Source organism: Coregonus clupeaformis, chromosome 12 (assembly GCF_020615455.1).
Source record: "Coregonus clupeaformis isolate EN_2021a chromosome 12, ASM2061545v1, whole genome shotgun sequence".
In the NCBI taxonomy this organism is placed as follows: Eukaryota; Metazoa; Chordata; class Actinopteri; order Salmoniformes; family Salmonidae; genus Coregonus; species Coregonus clupeaformis.
In genome coordinates, this window is record NC_059203.1 from 15664154 (window position 1) to 15688611 (window position 24458).

Sequence of the window (24458 nt, forward strand, 5' to 3'; positions counted from 1 at the left end):
TGGAAAGAACGAGCACAGTTTACTAAAGCTCAGGTGATTGGTTTGATGGTTTGCTTGTTTGACACAGATAAATAACAAACATTAACACGCATTCAAAATGACTGATCTGCTACTTCCACTAGATGGCTTTCTGAAATACAACAGTGCTTTCACAGAGATTCAGCTGACCAAGTTCACCAGATGACCAAAAACAGTGACAAACAATACACTGCACATCTGATGGTAGAAAAAATAAAGAACAGTTAACCACTGTATTTAACCACTGTAACAATAGATATTTTAGAAATATGAATGACTTGACTTAAAGACAGTCCCCTTATTGGAGTCCCTGGACCTCAAACCAGTAAAGCCACTCCACACAAACCAACTGAAACCAAAAGCCCATTATTGCAGTGGCTTAACACAATGAACATATTGAATAGTGTCACATGAATAAACTCATTGATGGTCGAACTCGACACATACCATTCAGAACAATTGACCACACCCCAAACATTTCTTCAAGACAGCGTGGTCACAAAATGGTTGCTCACAGAAATACCACACAACCTAGAACCACACAACAGCCCTCCCAGGTGCAAAGCTCTCACCTGAACATGACCAAAGGGTGCTTTTATACTTTTCCTGCATGTCCTCCCCTAATAAGGGTGCCCAGGGAAACACTGACCAAAACTTTTGGTTCCTAGCCTGTCACAATATTCTTCTGTTACAAGATTGTAACTGATTAAGGTGAGAGTTACGGTGATTCCCATTTACATCATTTAGCAGACGCTCTTATCCAGAGCGACTTACAAATTTGGGATTCCAGTTAAAGAGCAGGTGGAGTTCAGTTTTAAGAGACTTTTCTAGATTCAGGTAATGGAGAATGATACATGTCAGGGAACGATTAACCGTTGCTGACAGGAGACTTGTCTGGGATTGAGACCTGGTTGACTTTTTAATGGCCTATCTAAAAGTAAACGCTGAAAGGTGCAAATAACAACGGGGTTATAAAAAGCAATGAACAAACATAATCGGTAGTCAATGGCAATAGTCAATGACAATATGCAAATGCGATAAGCATATAAATTGGTAAAGCTGTGCATAAATATAGCAGCAGTTAATGAATGGCCAGAAAGGGGTGCTATAGCATGCAGCGTGGTAAGCCGAAGCTATAGCAGGCTAATTTATCAACGGCTATGTGGCATAGCATAGCATAACATAGCATGGCATAGCATAGCATAGCATGGCATAGCATGGCATAGCATAGCATAGCATGGCATAGCATGGCATAGCATAGCATAGCATAGCATGGCAAGCAAACAAACAATATAAAGCTAACAATAGCAAGCATAGCCATAAAGCAGGCTTACTTAGCATAACAAAGGCAATACACAACAAGTGCAACAATTATTAACATGTCTATTAATACTACCAAGTACCAAAGTGAACAGATCAAAAGACTCGAAATGGCTGTTTTGACTGAGCCGTTAGCATTTCACAGCCATTAGCGGGACAATATCAACTACACAAAACAAACAACGGTGAGGTAGTCCTCTTCTTATCCTCTTTTATAAGATAAATGACTTGTACTCACATTTCAAGGACGCATACTGGTGTGAAGGACCCGGATTGAAAGGGGGCGCCCTTGAACCTGCCCGTATAAATACCTTGCCATAGAGTTATATACAGGGCACACCTGCCTCGAATGCCCTCCGTCCTCACGTGACCATAGAGATGGGTAAAGGGCACACCTGCCTCGAATGCCCTCCGTCCTCACGTGACCATAGAGATGGGTAAAGGGCACACCTGCCTCGAATGCCCTCCGTCCTCACGTGACCATAGAGATGGGTAAAGGGCACACCTGCCACGAATGCCCCCCATCCACGTCACTGAGCAGGGAATTCTGTACAAAGATTAAAAACCAACTGGCAGTTCCTTTTTAGCTTTACCAGTATAAAGCATCAACAATCATCAGACAAACCCATATTACGTACCCAGATAGTGGCTTGCTCTACTCAGACAATCATAAATATGCTAGGTATTGGTCAGGCGTCAGTGTGTAGCGGTAGGACGGAGTCAGGCGCAGGACACAGAGCTAGTAGACAACGTACTTTACTCGTGAAAATAAATGAACATAACCTCCGCGCAGGGAGGACAAATCCCGCTCACCATTCGATGACACCAAACATAGAACAAACAGGCACACAACACAGTGGGAGCCAGAGGGTTAAATAGGGAACAAATCATGAACATAATGGGAACCAGGTGTGAACAATGAAGACAAAAACAAGTAGAACACAGAAACATAGATCGGTGGCAGCTAGTACTCCGGTGACGACGAACGCCGAAGCCTGCCCGAGCAAGGAGGAGGAGCAGCCTCGGCTGAATCCGTGACAGTTTCTGAGGGTAACTGGAGAGATGATGATTAGTCCAGGGTTTCTGAGGGTAACTGGAGGGTTGATGATTAGTCCAGGGTTTCTGAGGGTAACTGGAGGGTTGATGATTAGTCCAGGGTTTCTGAGGGTAACTGGAGGGTTGGTGATTAGTCCAGGGTTTCTGAGGGTAACTGGAGGGTTGATGATTAGTCCAGGGTTTCTGAGGGTAACTGGAGGGTTGGTGATTAGTCCAGGGTTTCTGAGGGTAACTGGAGGGTTGATGATTAGTCCAGGGTTTCTGAGGGTAACTGGAGGGTTGATGATTAGTCCAGGGTTTCTGAGGGTAACTGGAGGGTTGATGATTAGTCCAGGGTTTCTGAGGGTAACTGGAGGGTTGGTGATTAGTCCAGGGTTTCTGAGGGTAACTGGAGGGTTGATGATTAGTCCAGGGTTTCTGAGGGTAACTGGAGGGTTGGTGATTAGTCCAGGGTTTCTGAGGGTAACTGGAGGGTTGATGATTAGTCCAGGGTTTCTGAGGGTAACTGGAGAGTTGATGATTAGTCCAGGGTTTCTGAGGGTAACTGGAGGGTTGATGATTAGTCCAGGGTTTCTGAGGGTAACTGGAGGGTTGGTGATTAGTCCAGGGTTTCTGAGGGTAACTGGAGGGTTGGTGATTAGTCCAGGGTTTCTGAGGGTAACTGGAGGGTTGATGATTAGTCCAGGGTTTCTGAGGGTAACTGGAGGGTTGATGATTAGTCCAGGGTTTCTGAGGGTAACTGGAGGGTTGGTGATTAGTCCAGGGTTTCTGAGGGTAACTGGAGGGTTGATGATTAGTCCAGGGTTTCTGAGGGTAACTGGAGGGTTGGTGATTAGTCCAGGGTTTCTGAGGGTAACTGGAGGGTTGATGATTAGTCCAGGGTTTCTGAGGGTAACTGGAGAGTTGATGATTAGTCCAGGGTTTCTGAGGGTAACTGGAGGGTTGATGATTAGTCCAGGGTTTCTGAGGGTAACTGGAGAGTTGATGATTAGACTTATAAGACCTTCAGACAATCATAAATATGGTATTTGAAATAGTCCTCTTTTGATATGTGACTTGAAGTATTTATGATTGTCTGAGTAGAGCAAGTAGACCGAACAAAAATATAAACGCAACATGTAAAGTGTTGGTCCCATGTTTCATGTGCTGAAATAAAATATCCCAGAAATGTTCCATACACTCAAAAACCTTTATTTATCTCAAAATGTACAGTTTTGTCACACAACACAATGCCACAATGTTTTGAAGGAGCGTGCAATTGGTATGCTGACAGCAAGAATGGCCACCAGAGCTCTAATGTTAATTTCTCTACCATAAGTCACCTCCGACGTCGTTTTAGAGAATTTGGCAGTACGTCCAACAGGCCTCACAACCGCAAACCACGTGTAACCAGCCCAGGACCTCTACATCCTGCTTCTTCACCTGCGGGATCGTCTGAGACCGTCTCAGGGAAGCTCGTCGTCCTCACCAGGGTCTTGACCTGACTTCAGTTCTGCGTCGTAACCGACTTCAGTGGGTTAAATGCTCAACTTCGATGGACACTGGCACGCTGGAGAAGTGTGCTCTTCACGGATGAATCACGGTTTCAACTGTACCGGGCAGATGGCAGACAAGCGTGTGTGGGCGAGTGGTTTGCTGATGTCAACGTTGTGAACAGAGTGTCCCATGGTGGCTATGGACAACAAAAACAATTGCATTTCATCAATGGCAATTTGAATGCACAGAGATACCGTGACTAGATCCTGAAGCCCATTGTCGTGCCATTCATCCGCCACCATCACCTCATGTTTCAGCATGATAATGCACAGCCTCATGACGCAAGGATCTGTACACAATTCCTGGAAGCTGAAAATGTCCCAGTTCTTCCATGGCCTGCATACTCACCAGACATGTCACCCATTGAGCATGTTTGGGGAAACTCCCTAATCCTTGCCGATGACAAGCATAACCATAACATGCAGCCACCACCATGCTTGAAAATATGAAGTGGATTACCGCAAACATAACACTTTGTATTCAGGACATAAAGTTAATTTCTTTGCCACATTTTTTGCAGTTTTACTTTAGTGCCTTATTGCAAACAGGATGCATGTTTGCTGTAGAGTCTTCCTTCTTTTCACTCAGTCACTTACAGTGCATTCAGAAAGTATTCAGTCCTCTTGACTTTTTCCACATTTTGTTACGTTACAGCCTTATTGTAAAATTGATTAAATCAATCTACTCAACACCCCATAATGACAAAGCAAAAACAGGTTTTTAGAAATTGTGGCGAATTAATTAAAAATAAACAACTGAAATATCACATTTACATAAGTATTCAGACAATTTACTCAGTACTTTGTTGAAGCACCTTTTGGCAGTGATTACAGCCTCAAGTCTCCTTGGGTATGACGCTACAAGCTTGGCACACCTGTATTTGGGGAGTTTCTCCCATTCTTCCCTGCAGATCCTCTCAAGCTCTGTCAGGTTGGATGGGAAGCGTCACTGCACAGCTATTTTCAGGTCTCTCCAGAGATGTTCGATCGTGTTCAATTCCAGGCTCTGGCTGGGCCACTCAAGGACATTCAGAGACTTGTACTGTAGCCACTCCTGCGTTGTCTTGGCTGTGTGCTTAGGGTCGTTTGAAGATGAACCTTCGCCCCAGTCTGTGGTCCTGAGCGCTCTGGAGCAGGTTTTCATCAAGGATCTCTCTGTACTTTGCTCCGTTCATCTTTCCCTCGATCCTGACTAGTCTCCCAGTCCCTGCCGCTGAAAAACATCCCCACAGCATGATGCTGCCACCACCATGCTTCACCATAGGGATGGTGCCAGGCCAAAGGGTTCAATCTTTGTTTCATCAGACCAGAGAATCTTGTTTCTCATGGTCTGAGAGTCCTTAGGTGACTTTTGGCAAACTCCAAGCGGGCTGTCATGTGCCTTTTACTGAGGAGTGGCTTCCGTCTGGCCACTCTACCATAAAGGCCTGAATGTGGTGTGCTGCAGAGATGGTTGTCCTTCTGGAAGGTTCTCCCATCTCCACAGGAACTCTGGTGCTCTGTCAGAGTGACCATTGGGTTCTTGGTCACCTCCCTGACCAAGGCCCTTCTCCCCCGATTGCTCAGTTTGCTCTAGGAAGAGTCTTGGTGGTTCCAAACTTCCATTTAAGAATGACAGAGGCCATTGTGTTCTTGGGGACCTTCAATGCTGCAGAAATGTTTTTTTTACCCTTCCCCAGATCTGTGCCTCGACACAGTCCTGTCTCGGAGCTCTACGTACAATTCCTTTGACCTCATGTCTTCGTTTTTGCTCTGACATGCACTGTCAACTGTGCGACCTTATATAGACAGGTGTGTGCCTTTCCAAATCATGTCCAATCAATTGAATTTACCACAGGTGGACTCCAATCAAGTTGTAGAAACATCTCAAGGATGATCAATGGAAACAGGATGCACCTGAGCTCAATTTCGAGTCTCATAGCAAAGGGTCTGAATACTTAGGTAAATAAGGTATTTCAGTTTTTTATTTTTAATACATTTGCAAACATTTCTAAAAACCTGTTTTCGCTTTGTCATTATGGAGTATTGTGTGTAGATTGAGTTTTTTTTATTTTTCATTTAATCCATTTTAGAATAAGGTTGTAACGTAACAAAATGTGGAAAAAGTCAAGGGGTCTGAATACTTTCCGAATGCACTGTAGGTTTGTATTGTGGAGTAACTACAATGTTGATCCATCATCAGTTTTCTCCTATCACAGCCATTAAACTCTAACTTTCTCTTTCGCTTGCGCTCTCTTTCTCTCTCTTTCTCTGTGTCCGGTTCTCTGTCTGACCTTTTGCCCTGTGACCTTTGCCCTTCAGGAGGACGGCATCACCTTCCTATACAACGAGGGCACAGCCAAGTGCAGTGACAACATCATGGACAAGTGGATCCAGTCCTTCACCCAGTCTCTCATCCAGTTCTTCAAGGCTGAGATGGATGGTGAGCTTCACAAAGCCACACACACACACACACGTACTACACACACACAGTGGATCCTAGGGGTGTAACTGTACACATTCATACGGGGACATCGGTTCGGTCCGCACTGTGAACCCGAATGAATACCTACACAAACAAATGCAATCCTATAGGCTAGGCTAGGCTAGGCTGCATGCCTCTTGAGGAAATCTGAGCTGAGAAAATGTTTCAGGCTATTAGAGCCTAATGCACACGTTGTAATATAAATTATACTCTTAATTGGAGGATTCCTCCATCATCGTGCTCCCGTGAAGAGGCAATGGCACGGGAATGCCCCCCGTGAAGAGGCAATGGCACGGGAATGCCCCCCGTGAAGAGGCAATGGCACGGGAATGCCCCCCGTGAAGAGGCAATGGCGCGGGAATGCCCCCCGTGAAGAGGCAATGGCGCGGGAATGCCCTCCGTGAAGAGGCAATGGCGCGGGAATGCCCCCCGCGAAGAGGCAATGGCACGGGAATGCCCCCCCGTGAAGAGGCAATGGCGCGGGAATGCCCCCCCGTGAAGAGGCATTGGCGCGGGAATGCTCCGGTTTGTGTGCGCCTACCACTTTGTGTAGCCGTTAGCGATGATGCTAATGATAACCTTCTTCTGGTAGATGGAAAGGCTTTCCCAAAAACCTTGATTTAAGGTTAACTGGGAAATTGACGCGATGTGTTATTTTTTTTGTGTCCAAGGATAATATTTTATTTTAAAATACAATGAATACAAAAAAATCTTCTACACAGCGCATTTCTACATGGTCTCTTCCATTTGACAAATATCTATCGTCTGTCATGACGGAATCATTTTCATGTCGCTAAACCTATTAAATTGGTGAATATAAAAAATATATTTTATGTTATTAAAGATTTAAGGTGCATATGCAAATTCTTTCTAAAAACATTACCTCATGACAACCTTTGTTGTCTGTTTTCAGTCCCTAGACTGATGATGTGAGCAGAAGAGAGGACTAGAACTTGCTGTGACAGATTTACTGAGAGGCAGTTTAGGAGAATTTAGAAAAACATTATCCATTTCGATAGCTGGGTGCTTATTAGCTATACCATTTTACAGGTTACTGTGGATAAAATGACTCTTGAAAATATTATTTGTCAATTGCCTAACTACAAAGTAGTCAGTGCATACCTGGCAGAATTATTTGATTTTGCGTGTGTGATTTTCAGAGCAAAAAAATATGAAAAACTGGGAATAATCTGAAACCTGGAAAAACTAAACGGAGAAGCGAAATTTGGGGAAAAAACTCAATTATTAACAAATATTGTAAAGCCCTACATTATATGGCTCATGATCTATTCCTGGGTTGGTTTAATATATTTTGCCAAAACAGAAATGAACTACAGTAAGTATCGGCATTTCATTTTCCAGCTGTACCGAGGTCAAACAGAACCGTGACCCCAAAACCGCAATACGTACCGAACCGTGGATTTGGTAAAATGTTTCACCCCTGGTGGATCCAGTCATTCACCAAGTCTCACATCCAGTTCTTCAAGGCTGAGCTGGATGGTGGGTACAATAACAACACACTCACACTAATCTACAGGACTGTACTCGCGCTAATCTACAGGACTGTACTCGCGCTAATCTACAGGACTGTACTCGCGCTAATCTACAGGACTGTACTCGCGCTAATCTACAGGACTGTACTCGCGCTAATCTACAGGACTGTACTCGCGCTAATCTACAGGACTGTACTCGCGCTAATCTACAGGACTGTACTCGCGCTAATCTACAGGACTGTACTCGCGCTAATCTACAGGACTGTACTCGCGCTAATCTACAGGACTGTACTCGCGCTAATCTACAGGACTGTACTCGCGCTAATCTACAGGACTGTACTGCACTAATCTACAGGACTGTACTCCGCAATCTACAGGACTGTACTCGCGCTAATCTACAGTACTGTACTCGCGCTAATCTACAGGACTGTACTCGCGCTAATCTACAGGACTGTACTCGCGCTAATCTACAGGACTGTACTCGCGCTAATCTACAGGACTGTACTCACGCTAATCTACAGGACTGTACTCGCGCTAATCTACAGTACTGTACTCGCGCTAATCTACAGGACTGTACTCGCGCTAGTCTACAGGACTGTACTCGCACTAATCTACAGGATTGTACTCGCGCTAATCTACAGGACTGTACTCGCGCTAATCTACAGTACTGTACTCGCGCTAATCTACAGGACTGTACTCACGCTAATCTACAGGACTGTACTCGCGCTAATCTACAGTACTGTACTCGCGCTAATCTACAGGACTGTACTCGCGCTAGTCTACAGGACTGTACTCGCGCTAATCTACAGGACTGTACTCGCGCTAATCTACAGGACTGTACTCACAATAATCTACAGGACTGTACTCGCGCTAATCTACAGGACTGTACCCCCCATGTTTACCCCATGCTAATCTACAGGACTGTTAGCTAGCACGGACTGGAATATGTTCCGGGGTTCATCTGATTACATTGAGGAGTTTTACCACATCAAGTCACCGGATTATTAATAAGTGCATCGACGATGTCATCCCCACAGTGACCGTGCGTACATACCCCAACCAGAAGCCATGGATTACAGGCAACATCCGCACTGAGCTAAAGGCTAGAGCTGCCGCTTTCAAGGAGCGGGACACTAATCCGTACGCTTATAAGAAATCCCGCTACGACCTCTGGCGAGACATTAAACAGGCAAAGCGTCAATACAAGACTAAGATCTAATTTTCTCTCTGCATTGTTGGGAAGGGCCCGTCAGTCAGCATTTCACTGTTAGTTTTCACCTGTTGTTTACGAAGCATGTGACAAATGCAATTTTATTTTATTTGACACACACACACACACGTGTACACACACACACACACACACACACACACACACGTGTAAACACACACACACACACACACACACACAGTCTCTCATCCAGTTCTTCAAGGCTGAGATGTACGATGAGTAACCACTGCCCCTCTTCAGATATCCACCGAAAGGCTTTTTAAAATGAGATACTTACTGTTACCTTCAGTTTTAATGAAACCAATTAAATAAAATTCAATTCAGTCAATATTTATATCCAAGGGGCAATTATTACTGGGCAGACAAACACACCAACGTGATGGGTACAAAACAACAACATAGGTATTTGATATAACAGGAGGATAAAACACAATAATAATAATAATAATAATAATAATAATAATATGCCATTTAGCAGACGCTTTTATCCAAAGCGACTTACAGTCATGCGTGCATACATTATTACTTTTTTACGTATGGGTGGTCCCGGGGATCGAACCCACTACCCTGGCGTTACAAGCGCCGTGCTCTACCAGCTGAGCTACAGAGGACCACAAATAGACAACACTGCATGTTGAATACATCATTCTTTCAATGCGTCAATGCTGACCACATGACCCCCCTCCCAGTTCACTACACAAGTCTCTGGTACTGTTATGGGTCTGTCATTATAGAGACAACCTTTCCGGCCACTCCTTCTCCTCCAGACGTGAGTTGTAATCAGAGTGTCTCCTTGCAGCTTACAGGCTGTACACGGTGGTGCCAAAGCTTGTGAAGTTTGTGGACATGCTCACCAACTGGTACGTGAGGACGAACCGCAGACGTCTCAAGGTGAGTTCACCCTCAAACACTGATGCAGTCAAATATGTTAAAGATACAGTAACCGCTATAACACTGTTTCTCTGTTGACTAATGCTATACTGAGTGAAGGAATGTGAATTGAAGTGAGATGGTCATCAGGGGACTGTTTGGGTAAAGATCTGTTGTGACATGGTGGCACAGAAAACATGTTTAGGGTGTGTAGTGAATGGATGGAGCATGTTTAGGGTGTGTAGTGAATGGATGGAGCATGTTAGGGTGTGTAGTGAATGGATGGAGCATGTTTAGGGTGTGTAGTGAATGGATGGAGCATGTTAGGGTGTGTAGTGAATGGATGGAGCATGTTAAGGGTGTGTAGTGAATGGATGGAGCATGTTTAGGGTGTGTAGTGAATGGATGGAGCATGTTAGGGTGTGTAGTGAATGGATGGAGCATGTTAGGGTGTGTAGTGAATGGATGGAGCATGTTTAGGGTGTGTAGTGAATGGATGGAGCATGTTAGGGTGTGTAGTGAATGGATGGAGCATGTTAGGGTGTGTAGTGAATGGATGGAGCATGTTAGGGTGTGTTGAATGGTAGGTGCGTGTGGCCAGTTTGAATATGGCAGTAGTAGCTGCTGCCTGGAGGAGGAGGACGAGGAGGAGGAGGAGGAAGATGATGATTGTAACTGTGTATCGTAACCCTACAGGGAGAGAGTGGAACAGAGGACTGTCTGTGGGCTCTGGATAATCTCTTCAGTGTTCTGTTCTCCATGTGCAGACTGATGGTGAGTCACACAGCACTGTTTGTGTGTGTATGTGTAAAGTGCATGATGTTTAACCTGGCTGAACTCTGTTCTGCTCAATGACATCTGCTTCCATTGAAAATAGTGTATTGAGGGCCACATTTTCTCTTCACCAAAACAGCTGCGCTTGGAACTAATGCACCGGCGCATTCTTATTTATTTTTCTTCGTTTTTGTTGTAATCTTTCCCCACTTTTTCTCCCCAATTTCATGATTACGATCTTGTCTCATCGCTTCAACACCCCAACGGGCTCGGGAGAGTCCTCCGAAACATCACCCGCCAAACCTCGCTTCTTAACACCTGCTCACTTAACCCGGGAAGCCAGCTGCACCAATGTGTCAGCCTGCAGGTGCCCGGCCCGCCACAAGGAGTCGCTAGAGCGCGATGAGCCAAGTAAAGCCCCCCCCGGCCAAACCCTCCCCTAACCCGGAAGACGCTGGGCCAATTGTGCGCCACCCTATGTCACGGCCGGTATTGACACAGCCTGGGGTTCGTAGAAGAAGTAACAGCAGTAACAGTAGTAGTAGTGGTAGTAGTAGTGGTAGTAGTAGTGGTAGTAATAGTAGTAGTAGTAGTAGTAGTAGTAGTAGTAGTAGTAATAATAATAATATGCCATTTAGCAGACGCTTTTATCCAAAGCGACTTACAGTCATGCGTGCATACATTTTTTTTTGTGTATGGGTGGTCCCGGGGATCGAACCCACTACCTTGGCGTTACAAGCGCCGTGCTCTACCAGCTGAGCTACAGAGGACCACAGTAGTAGCAGCAGTAGTAGTAGTAGTAGCAGCAGCCGCTGCGATGCTGTTCCTTAGACCGCCGCGATGCTGTTCCTTAGACCGCCGCGATGCTGTGCTGTACCTCTTATCACGCAAGGTAACTCAATCTCTGGTTAAACTAAAGTTCCTCCTCGCAGGAAATTGTTAAAGAAAAGTTAGAACAGAAGTCTGCGCTGCAGATGATCATTTTACTAAAAAACTGCATTAGTTCACAACGCAGGTGTCTTTGCATGAGGACAATGTCTCCCTGAGTTGGAATGGTAAGCTAGTTGTAGTCTACTTTTCTGTCCTCCTCCCCACTAGTAAAGCATTATAGTATCGTTGTCTTTCTCTAACTGCTCTCTCTCCTTCCTTCCTTCTAGGCTCCCTTCACCCCCTTTATTACGGAGATGATGTACCAGAACCTGCGTCACCTGATTGACCCTGCCTCTGTTGAGGAGAAGGACTCCAGCAGCATACACTACCTCATGCTGCCACTAGTCAGGTAATCAATCAATCAGTCGATCAATCGTACGCTACCTCATGCTGCCACTAGTCAGGTAATCAATCAATCTGTCGATCAATCGTACGCTATGTCATGCTGCCACTAATCAGGTAATCAATCAATCAGTCTATCAATCATACACTACCTCATGCTGCCACTAGTCAGGTAATCAATCAATCAGTCTATCAATCATACACTACCTCATGCTGCCACTAGTCAGGTAATCAATCAGTCTATCAATCATACACTACCTCATGCTGCCACTAGTCAGGTAATCAATCAATCTGTCGATCAATCATACACTACCTCATGCTGCCACTAGTCAGGTAATCAATCAATCAGTCTATCAATCGTACGCTACCTCATGCTGCCACTAGTCAGGTAATCAATCAATCTGTCGATCAATCGTACACTACCTCATGCTGCCACTAGTCAGGTAATCAATCAATCAGTCTATCAATCGTACGCTACCTCATGCTGCCACTAGTCAGGTAATCAATCAATCAGTCAATCAATCATACACTACCTTATGCTGCCACTAGTCAGGTAATCAATCAATCAGTCAATCAATCATACACTACCTCATGCTGCCACTAGTCAGGTAATCAATCAGTCAATCAATCATACGCTACCTCATCCTGCCTCTAGTCAGGTAATCAATCAGTCAATCAATCATACGCTACCTCATCCTGCCTCTAGTCAGGTAATCAATCAGTCTATCAATCATACACTACCTCATGCTGCCACTAGTCAGGTAATCAATCAGTCGATCAATCATACACTACCTCATCCTGCCTCTAGTCAGGTAGGGGTTAATCAATTAATTAATCATCCGCTGCTACTGCTGCCTCTAGTCAAGTAATCAATCAATCAATCATTGAACTTGTCTTGAAGGACCATGAACTACATCATTCACTAGCTCAAGTAGCCAACCCCCTCTCTTTTCATCATTCACTAGCTCAAGTAGCCAACCCCCTCTCTTCTCATCATTCACTAGCTCAAGTAGCCAACCCCCTCTCTTCTCATCATTCACTAGCTCAAGTAGCCAACCCCCTCTCCTTCTCATCATTCACTTAGCTCAAGTAGCCAACCCTCTCTTCTCATCATTCACTAGCTCAAGTAGCCAACCCCTCTCTTCTCATCATTCACTAGCTCCCTCACTAGCTCAAGTAGCCAACCCCCTCTCTTCTCATCATTCACTAGCTCAAGTAGCCAACCCCCTCTCCTTCTCATCATTCACTTAGCTCAAGTAGCCAACCCCCTCTCCTTCTCATCATTCACTCCACGGCAGAATCCAACTTACTTTACAGTTCCTGGAGAATAGTCTTAACGTTTCTTGGGGAAGTCTGGACTGTCTTCAATGTTTTCTCCCGTTCTTCTTGTCTGTCGACATGTTATTCCGTGTTGCCTAGCTACCTGTCATTCTTGTTCTAATTCTCCTTTCTAGTCTTCGTGTTTGTCCCAAATGGCACCCTATTCCCTATGTAGTGCACTACTTTGAAAAGATGCCTGTGGGTAGTAGTGCTCTATATAGGGAACAGGGGGCCATTTTGAAGACCGACTTGCTCCTCAATGAATCTGAAAGTGTCTCACGTCAAATTAGAAGCAGAGAATAAGGACAGCACAAAGACTTTCAACTAAAATGATTTCTTAATTAATAAAAATGCTTTGTCCTTTTAAGAAAATGAAGTTGATGTATGGAAATATGTTTTTCCAATCTTCTCTCATCAAATATTTAAGAGAACGAATCCTCTTAAAATGATATTTATTTTGTATTTGAAATGTTTGGACCATTCTTAGAACCTCTTTGTCAGAAACAAGAGGTGATGTGTGTTTGTGTTATGATGAAAGTGAATCCCAAATAATATTCTCTACATATGCGCAATGATAGGAGTATTTGTTATGAACCAACTTATCTATGTTGAAACACGTCAATTATACTATACTGTTTGTATCTGTGTATACAGTTGTGGTCAAAAGTTTTGAGAATGACACATATTAATTTTCACAAAGTCTGCTGCCTCAGTAAAAATTAACTTAATCCCCCAAAAACATTTCCACTGCATTTCAGCCCTGCCACAAAAGGACCAGCTGACATCATGTCAGTGATTCTCTCGTTAACACAGGTTGTTGATGAGGACAAGGCTGGAGATCACTCGGTCTTGCTGATTGAGTTAGAATAACAAACTGGAAGCTTTAAAAGGAGGGTGGTGCTTGTTCTTCCTCTGTTAACCATGGTTACCTGCAAGGAAACACGTGCCGTCCTCATTGCTTTGCACAAAAAGGGCTTCACAGGCAAGGATATCGCTGCTAGTAAGATTGCACCTAAATCAACCATTTATCGGATCATCAAGAACTTCAAGGAGAGAGGTTCAATTGTTGTGAAGAAGGCGTCAGGGCGCCTAAGAAAGTCCAGCAAGCGCCAGGACCGTTTCCTAAAGTTGATTCAGCTGCGGGATCGGGGCACCACCAGTGTAGAGCTTGCTCAGGAATGGCAGCAGGCAGGTGGGAGTGCATCTGCACGCACAGTGAGGCGAAGACTTTTGGAGGATGGCCTGGTGTCAAGAAGGGCAGCGAGGAAGCAACTTCTCTCCAGGAAAAACATCAGGGACAGACTGATATTCTGCAAAAGGTACAGGGATTGGACTGCTGAGGACTGGGGTAAAGTCATTTTCTCTGATGAATCCCCTTTCCGATTGTTTGGGGCATCCGGAAAAAAGCTTGTCCGGAGAAGACAAGGTGAGCACTACCATCAGTCCTGTGTCATGCCAACAGTAAAGCATCCTGAGACCATTCATGTGTGGGGTTGCTTCTCAGCCAAGGGAGTGGGCTCACTCACAATTTTCCCTAAGAACACAGCCATGAATAAAGAATGGTACCAACACATCCTCCGAGAGCAACTTCTCCCAACCATCCAAGAACAGTTTGGTGACGAACAATGCCTTTTCCAGCATGATGGAGCACCTTGCCATAAGGCAAAAGTGATAAATAAGTGGCTCGGGGAACAAAACATCGAAATTTTGGGTCCATGGCCAGGAAACTCCCCAGACCTTAATCCCATTGAGAACTTGTGGTCAATCCTCAAGAGGCGGGTGGACAAACAAAAACCCACAAACTCCAAGCATAGATTATGCAAGAATGGGCTGCCATCAGTCAGGATGTGGCCCAGAAGTTAATTGACAGCATGCCAGGGCAGATTGCAGAGGTCTTGAAAAAGAAGGGTCAACACTGCAAATATTGACTCTATGCATAAACTTAATGTAATTGTCAATAAAATACTAATGGAATGCTTGTAATTATACTTCAGTATAGCATAGTAACATCTGACAAAAATATCAAAAAATACTGAAGCAGCAAACTTTGTGAAGACCAATACTTGTGTAATTCTCAAAACTTTTAACCACGACTGTACACCTTGAGCTGCATCCGTGTCTGTACAACTCAGCAGACATGATCAAACCCTGGACTTGATTTAGACATGCAGGCAGGTCACACACACACACACACACACACACACACACAAACCTTTGTTGTTAGTGGTATGATTGAGTAGCTATACCCTTTAGTCTGTCTCTGAAACAGCAGACCATTGCTTTAATCTGTCTCTGAAGCATTGATGCTGTTATGCTTTACAGCAACAACAAAAAAACTTTCCTGAACCAACACTTGTACTTGACTTTGCTGATAGCTACTTTATTGAGGAAGATGTGCTGTAAATGGGTTAGTATTCTCCTCCACAGGGCCCTTCAAGCTGTGTGTTCTTCTCCTCACTCTGAAGCACACACACACACCTCTCCCTCGCCGGTCTTCACTATTCATGTACTGTCCCAGCCCACATATTACTATCCAGGCTGCAGAGGGCAGCCTTGTTAAGTGCTCCTCCCTGTTCCTGTCCAAGACGAGAGACATCCTGTAGAGGTGATCTCCAGTCAGGAGGTCTGTCCGTAAGCTATAAACCCATTAAGTGATTGGATATCTGTCCCCTCCTCCTGCCTTGTCTCTCTCTCTCTCTCTCTCTCTCTCTCTCTCTCTCTCTCTCTCTCTCTCTCTCTCTCTCTCTCTCTCTCTCTCTCTGTCTCTCTCTCTCTCTCTCTCTCTCTCTCTCTCTCTCTCTCTCTCTCTCTCTCTCTCTCTCTCTCTCTCTCTCTCTCTCTCTCTCTCTCTCTCTCTCTCTCTCTCTCTCTCTCTCTCTCTCTCTCTCTCTCTCTCTCTCTCTCTCTCTCTCTCTCTCTCTCTCTCTCTCTCTCTCTCTCTCTCTCTCTCTCTCTCTCTCTCTCTCTCTCTCTCTCTCTCTCTCTCTCTCTCTCTCTCCTCTCTCTCTCTCTCTCTCTCTCTCTCTCTCTCTCTCTCTCTCTCTCTCTCTCTCTCTCTCTCTCTCTCTCTCTCTCTCTCTCTCTCTCTCTCTCTCTCTCTCTCTCTCTCTCTCTCTCTCTCTCTCTCTCTCTCTCTCTCTCTCTCTCTCTCTCTCTCTCTCTCCCTCTCTTCTCTCTCTTCTCGCTCTCTCGCTCTCCGCTCTCTCGCTCTCGCTCTCTCTCGCTCTCTCTCTCTCTATCTCCTCTCGCTCTCGCTCTCGCTCTCTCTCGCTCTCTCTCTTTCTCTCTCTCTCTCGCTCTCTCGCTCTCTCTCTCTCTCTCTCTCAATTTAATTTCAATTTAATTTCTCCAGGTTCATCTCTCTGTAGGTGAGGGCTTTGTGATGTGATGTGCGGGCATCGCTTCCTTTTAGGTGGTTATAGAATTTAACAGCTCTTTTCTGGATTTTGATAACTGGTGGGTATCGGCCTAAATCTGCTCTGCATGCATTGTTTTGTGGTTTTGCGTTGTACACAAAATATATTTTAGCAGAATTCTGCATGTGGTCTCAATTGGTGTTTGTCCTATTTAGTGAATTATTGGTTGGTGAGCGGACCCCAGACCTCACAACCATAAAGGGCAATGGGTTCTATAACTGAAGTATTTTTATCTAAATCCAAATTGGGATGTCGTGTTTTATGTTGCTTTTGATAGCGTAGAAGGCCCTTCTTGCCTTGTCTCTCAGATCGTTCACAGCTTTGTGGAAGTTACCTGTGGTGTTGATGTTTCGGCCAAGGTATGTATAGTTTTTGTGTGCTCTAGGGCAACAGTGTCTAGATAAAATTTGTATTTGTTGTCCTGGAAACTGGACCTTTTTTTAGAACACCATTATTTTTCTCTTATTGAGATTCACTGTCAGGGCCCAGGTTGGACAGAATCTGTGCTGCTGTAGGCCGTCCTTGGTTGGGACAGAAGCACCAGATCATCAGCAAACAGTAGACATTTGACTTCAGATTCTAGTAGGGTGAGGCCGGGTGCTGCAGACTGTTCTAGTGCCCTCGCCAATTCGTTGATATATATGTTGAAGAGGGTGGGGCTTAAGCTGCATCCCTGTCTCACCCCACGGCCCTGTGGAAAGAAATCAGTGTGTTTATTGCCAGTTTTAACCGCACATTTGTAGTTTGTGAACATTGATTTTATAATGTCGTATAGTTTTCCTCAAACACTTATTTCCATCAATTTGTATAGCAGACCCATGCCTAATTGAGTCAAGCTTTATTTTAAATCAACATGAGAATACTATGCTTTTGAGAAGCATGAGAAGACTATGCTTTTGTTTTGTTTATTTGTTTGTCAATTAGGGTGTGCATGAGTATTTCTGTAATAAAGCCCTTTTGTGGGGGAAAAACTCATTCTGAGTGGGTGGGCCTGGCTCCCCAGTGGGTGGGCCTATGCCCTCCCAGGCCCACCCATGGCTGCACCCCTGCCCAGTCATGTGAAATCCATAGATTAGGGCCTAATTCATTTTTTTAATTGATAGATTTCCTTATATGAACTGTAACTCAGTAAAATCGTTGAAATGTGCTTTTGTCCAGGAAGTTGACTTGGATTTGTTGGCCATTTGTTTTTTGGTAGGTTTCTACACTTACCTCCTTCCATCTATAGCATTTCTTAACAGCATGCAGTTTGTTCGACTTCATGGTTGAGTATTGCTCTGTTCAAGTAGACTGTGATTTTGCTGTGGTCTGATAGGGGTGTCAGTGGGCTGACTGTGAACACTCTGAGAGACTCTGGGTTGAGGTTGGTGATAAAGTAGTCTACAGTACTACTGCCAAGAGATGAGCTATAGGTGTACCTACCATAGGAGTCTCCTCGAAGCCTACCATTGACTATGTACAGACCCAGCGTGCGACAGAGCTGCAGGAGTTGTGACCCGTTTTTGCTGGTTGTTTTGTCGTAGTTGTGTCTAAGGGGGCATATTGGGGAGGGAATGCTGTCACCTCCAGGTAGGTGTTTGTCCCCCTTTGTGTGCTGAGGGTGTCAGGTTCTTGTCCAGTTCTGACAGGAGAGGCATAGGCCTGATCTGGTGTGGCCAGGGTTGGTTAGAGGGGTGTCGACTGGTTGGGTGTGGCCAGGGTTGGTTAGAGGGGTGTCGACTGGTTGGGTGTGGCCAGGGTTGGTTAGAGGGGTGTCGACTGGTTGGGTGTGGCCAGGGTTGGTTAGAGGGGTGTCGACTGGTTGGGTGTGGCCAGGGTTGGTTAGAGGGGTGTCGACTGGTTGGGTGTGGCTGGAGATGCTGTAGTCTGGATCAATGTCCTCTAATACCTTTCGGCACTGAGCAAAATTTCAGGTCTGCTGAGCGCAAACTTTAACATTGTGAAAATGGCGTGCGTTTACTGTGAACACTGAGGCTGTACCCGCTTTAAGTTACAGTTTTAACAGTGGCCAAGTAGGCTACGGTGGCTATTTGATCATAATGTTTTTTTTTAAACTATGGAGAAAAATGCATCCCATAACATTTTAACAGCTGTTCTATCATTCAGCCTACAGTAGCAGCCAATGTGTGGTGTCCATGAGACTTTTGGGAAAAAAAACATGCAGGGCTTGACATTAACCCGTTTATCCACTTGTCCTTCAGACAAGGAGGTGACTGAAAATGTTGTTGTGTTGTTTGATGCAAGAAACCACTTTACAAAATAAACTGCATTATTATTCCCATACCATTATTACAGCGAATCAGACAATTTATGCTACCCTCTGCCTATTGGCTACTTAGCTTATTCAAGACCGTCTCAAAATGCAGCCCCTTTAAGACATAAAAAAAGCTCTTTACCTGACTCGCTTTTCAAAGATGGCTAGAAATGCAAAAATGTTGTGCTCTTGTAGGAAACAGCCACTCCACCATTGTTGACTAGAAATTAGCTATAACGGGGCTAATAACTCACTAACTAGCAAAGAATATGAACAAAAGTGAACAGATGTGTACAATTGGCTACATGCAGCTCTCGCTTTGATCTCAAAACAAGTGCATCTACTCGTGACAGCTCATGCTATAAACCAGGGGTGTCAAACTCATTTTAGCTCAGGGGCCACATGGAGGAAAATCTATTCCCAAGTGGGCCGGACCGGAAAAATCATGGTGTATATATAACTTAAAAACAACAACTTCAGATTGTTTTCTTTGTTTTAATACGATCAACATAAAACATAAAGCTGGAGCCTGAGGACAGTGTGTCCAAAATAGTACAAGCACAACATCACTATTAATCATAAAACACGTCAAGTTTATTTGAAAATTCTAAAGAAAAAGAACACACAAACACACAATGCCTCAGTGATTAACAGAACTGTTTCACAGATCACAGAACTATATCAGGGTGTCATTTCTCAGGCAGAAATGTAGATAAAAATAATGAAATCCTGTTCCCCAAACAAGTGCAAGAACCACAGAGTCAAGAGTAGGTTAAATATACAAATAAAAACAATTAAAAACAATAGCACATCAACATAAAAACATATAAACATAAAGCTGGAGCCTGAGGACAGTGTGTCCAAAAGCACAACATCACTATTAATCATAAAACACCTCAAGTTATTTTAAAGTTCTGAGGACAAAGAACACACAAACACACAATGCCTCAGTGATTCACAGAAGTATATCACAGATCACAGAACTATATCAGGTTGTCTCATGCAGCACTTTAAGTGGGGTTGCATAGTTTATTTGACTCCTGATACCTGGCATCTTTTAGCTTTCACCAGCGCATCAATATCAGGCATCACATCCTGAGAACCAGCCAACTTCAGGATGTGATTCAAGCGCTTGTGCGTGAGCCTTGAGCGCAGCTTTGTTTTATTTAGCACATTACAGAGAACTTGCTCACAAAGATATGTGGTTCCAAACATGCACAACAGTTTTGCAGCGAGGGCTGTCAAGTTGGGGTAACCTGGCAAGAGATTCTGATAAAATGTGTCCAAGCCAGCTGCGGCAAATTTGCCCTTCAAATCCGAGTCACACTGCAAGTCTATTATTTCAAGTTGGATGCTGACGGGCAGATCAGAGGGATTCACGGTGAATGGCGAGCAAAAAACGTTGAAGTCTTTCTCCAGTTCACCAAAAATCTGAAAGCGTTGCTCAAACTCCCGTAACAGTCCCGTTATTTTATCTTTGAACCGCTTCATGTCTGCCACATGTTGGGTCGCGCACACATTTTTCAGACAGGGGAAGTGAGCTGCATCACCACCGGCGAGTTGCGTCTCCCACAATGACAGCTTCAACTTGAAAGAACGTATGCTGTCATAATTTCTGCGTGACAACTTTGTTGCGCCCTTGCAGCTGTTTGTTCAAGTTATTCAGGTGCTCTGTAACATCCACCATAAATGCAAGGTCCTGCATCCATTCTGCGGAATGAAATTCTAACACTGGTTTGCCCTTTTCTTCCATGAACTGTTCAATTTCTTCTCGTAAATCAAAGAAACGCCTCAGCACAGCACCTCGGCTTAACCATCTTACCTCAGTGTGGTATGGCAGGCCATAGATGTGGTCTTTCTCTCTGAGAAGGCTGTCAAACTGACGGTGATTCAGGCTTCTGGATCGGATGAAATTAACAGTTTGGATGACCACCTTCATGACGTTATCCATCTTTAATGACTTGCAACACAAAGCCTCCTGGTGCAAAATACAGTGAAAAGTCAAAAAATCACGTCCTCCATTTGCAGATTGCACTTTCTCTATGAACTTTGTCACAACGCCTGCTTTTTTTCCCGATCATTGAGGGCGCACCATCTGTAGTCAGGCTGACAGCGCGGGACCAGTCCACTCCGACCATGTCCAGCGCGCCGACGAGTGCGGTAAAAATATCAGCTGCTGTCGTTGTATCTGTCATCGGCACCAACTCCACGAACTCCTCGGTGACGGTCAATGTGTCATCAACTCCACGGATGAAAATGGCCAGTTGTGCAACATCTGTAATGTCCGTGCTTTCATCAATTGCAACCGAAAACGCAATAAATGACTTTACTTTTTGCTTCAACTGGCTGTCCAAATCCACTGAAAGATCGGAAATCCTGTCTGCAACTGTGTTTCTTGTCAGGCTGATATTTACAAAAGCCTGCCGCTTTTCAGGGCACACAATCTCCGCTGCCTTCATCATGCATGTTTTTACAAATTCACCCTCACTAAATGGTTTTGAAGCCACTGCGATTTCATTAGCAATGAGGTAGCTAGCTTTCACTGCAGCGTCACTGATGTCTCGGCTGTGAGTAAACACAGACTGCTGTTTCTTCAGACCCGCCAACAGTTCATTCACCTTCTCTCTTCTCCGCTGTCCTTGAAAGTTGTCATATTTGTCGGCATGAAGACTCACATAGTGGCGACGAAGGTTATATTCTTTCAGCACTGCAACATGCTGTGAACACACCAAACATACAGCTTTCCCATTCAATTCCGTGAATAAATAGGAGGATGACCATTTTTCTTGGAACACTGCACTCTGCGTCCACTTTTCTCTTTTTTGACAGAGACATATTGGGGCAATGAGGGTGCCAAAGCACATAATGTTAAAAGTAGAAGCCGTAATAAATATCGCGGGCAAAACAAAGTAGCTCATCCGGACTGGCTGCACGTGCTTGACCTACTTGCTCTGCCCCGGTATAAACAGTTTGCTTGCTTAACACAATTGCTATTGCGCCATCCAGTGGACGCAATTGGAACAGCAGTTTATTTTATTGAAAAATTGCAGCGCATTTTTATACTTTACAAAATCATCTCGCGGGCCGGTTTAAAACCCGTTTGCGGGCCTGATCCGGCCCGCGGGCCGGACGTTTGACACCCCTGCTGTAAACAGTCCAGTTCAAAGTGAATGGCACGGATCCATAAATGGCAATGGCAATGCAGCTCTGATTTGGTTATGGCGCACCGGGCTGTGTAGAGTACTATTTTACATTTAGAGTACAGGTCTGAGTCGTGCATGTCAATGCAATAGAATCCTTCTCCAATGCACTCTGCCTACAAGAACATCTCTTGCATAGTTTGTTTTGTTTCGGTTATATATAAAATCCTCTGGTGACACAAATGTATCGTCTGCGTAGCAGTGAAAATCAATGGTGTGCTTTCTGATAACGCTGCCAAGGGGTAACTTATATAAACTGAACAGTACCAGACCCAAAATCTAACCTTGTGGAATGCCACGTGATATGTATTTTCTCTGAGTAATGTTCACCAAGGGTGATAAACTCTCGACCGGTCAAATAGGTCCTAAACCAATTTAGAACTGGTCCGGAGAGGTCAACCCACTTCTCCAGTCTGTCCAGAAGGACATCATGGTCAACAGAGGTCAACCCACCTCTCCAGTCTGTCCAGAAGGACATCATGGTCAACAGAGGCCAACCACCTCTCCAGTCTGTCCAGAAGGACATCATGGTCAACAGAGGCCAACCACCTCTCCAGTCTGTCCTGAAGGACATCATGGTCAACAGAGGCCAACCACCTCTCCAGTCTGTCCTGAAGGACATCATGGTCAACAGAGGTCAACCCACCTCTCCAGTCTGTCCAGAAGGACATCATGGTCAACAGAGGCCAACCACCTCTCCAGTCTGTCCAGAAGGACATCATGGTCAACAGAGGCCAACCCACCTCTCCAGTCTGTCCAGAAGGACATCATGGTCAACAGAGGCCAACCCACCTCTCCAGTCTGTCCAGAAGGACATCATGGTCAACAGAGGCCAACCACCTCTCCAGTCTGTCCAGAAGGACATCATGGTCAACGGAGGCCAACCCACCTCTCCAGTCTGTCCAGAAGGACATCATGGTCAACGGAGGCCAACCCACCTCTCCAGTCTGTCCAGAAGGACATCATGGTCAACGGAGGCCAACCCACCTCTCCAGTCTGTCCAGAAGGACATCATGGTCAACGGAGGCCAACCACCTCTCCAGTCTGTCCAGAAGGACATCATGGTCAACGGAGGCCAACCCACCTCTCCAGTCTGTCCAGAAGGACATCATGGTCAACGGAGGCCAACCACCTCTCCAGTCTGTCCAGAAGGACATCATGGTCAACAGAGGCCAACCCACCTCTCCAGTCTGTCCAGAAGGACATCATGGTCAACGGAGGCCAACCACCTCTCCAGTCTGTCCAGAAGGACATCATGGTCAACGGAGGCCAACCCACCTCTCCAGTCTGTCCAGAAGGACATCATGGTCAACGGAGGCCAACCCACCTCTCCAGTCTGTCCAGAAGGACATCATGGTCAACGGAGGCCAACCCACCTCTCCAGTCTGTCCAGAAGGACATCATGGTCAACGGAGGCCAACCACCTCTCCAGTCTGTCCAGAAGGACATCATGGTCAACGGAGGCCAACCACCTCTCCAGTCTGTCCAGAAGGACATCATGGTCAACGGAGGCCAACCACCTCTCCAGTCTGTCCAGATGGTCTTAATTCTAAGAGTACAAGGACAGAGAGCTGTTTGTTTGGCATCTGTGTTGGCGCTAAGATCATTTACCACTTTAACCAAGGCTGTCTCTGTGCTGTGGTGGGCATGAAAACCAGATTGGAATTTTTCAAAAATAATTTAGCTGTTTGAACACACATTTCTCCAGAATTTTGCTTAAGAATGGAAGGTTGGAGATTGTCTGAAAATTGCTACGAGCTGAAGAATCTAGATTACTTTTCTTCACCATAGCAGTTTTTAGTGCCTGTGAAAAGGGAGTGATTAACAATTGCTTGCACTTCTTCAGATATGCAATTAAAAACTGTTTTGAAGAAGGTGGTGGGGATAGGATCGAGAAGGCAGGTAGAAGGCTTAAGTTGTGATATGACTTTCCTGAGCCTGTGTCAACCAGGGGAAATAAATCCATAGTGCCTTTGCGTGGTAGGCTAGGGCACACGATCATCAAACTTCTCATCAGGTCTTACTTGACTGATACCCAGCCTAATGTTGGATATCTTATGTCTGAAATATGCAGCAAACTCATCACATTTAGATGTGGAGGAAAGTTCAGATAGGTTTAGGGGGGTAGGATTTATCAGGCCATCAATGGTCGAGAAGAGCACTCCCAAATTATTCTGATTGAATTGTGATCAAGTTAGAAAAATCCACCTAAGAGTCACAGCAAAATCTTTTGTATGA

At 45.0% G+C, this 24458-nt stretch overlaps 1 protein-coding gene across 1 annotated transcript in view; it reads left to right on the top strand.

Moving 5' to 3' along the window:
* iars1 (isoleucyl-tRNA synthetase 1) overlaps positions 1–24458 on the top strand; it is a 120527-nt gene that overhangs the window by 54606 nt on the left and 41463 nt on the right. Inside the window, exons 20-23 of the mRNA XM_041891841.2 lie at positions 6231–6351; positions 9914–10005; positions 10681–10758; positions 11916–12037. Coding sequence (XP_041747775.2) covers positions 6231–6351; positions 9914–10005; positions 10681–10758; positions 11916–12037 — 413 coding nt within the window. The remainder of the gene's footprint in view (positions 1–6230; positions 6352–9913; positions 10006–10680; positions 10759–11915; positions 12038–24458) is intronic.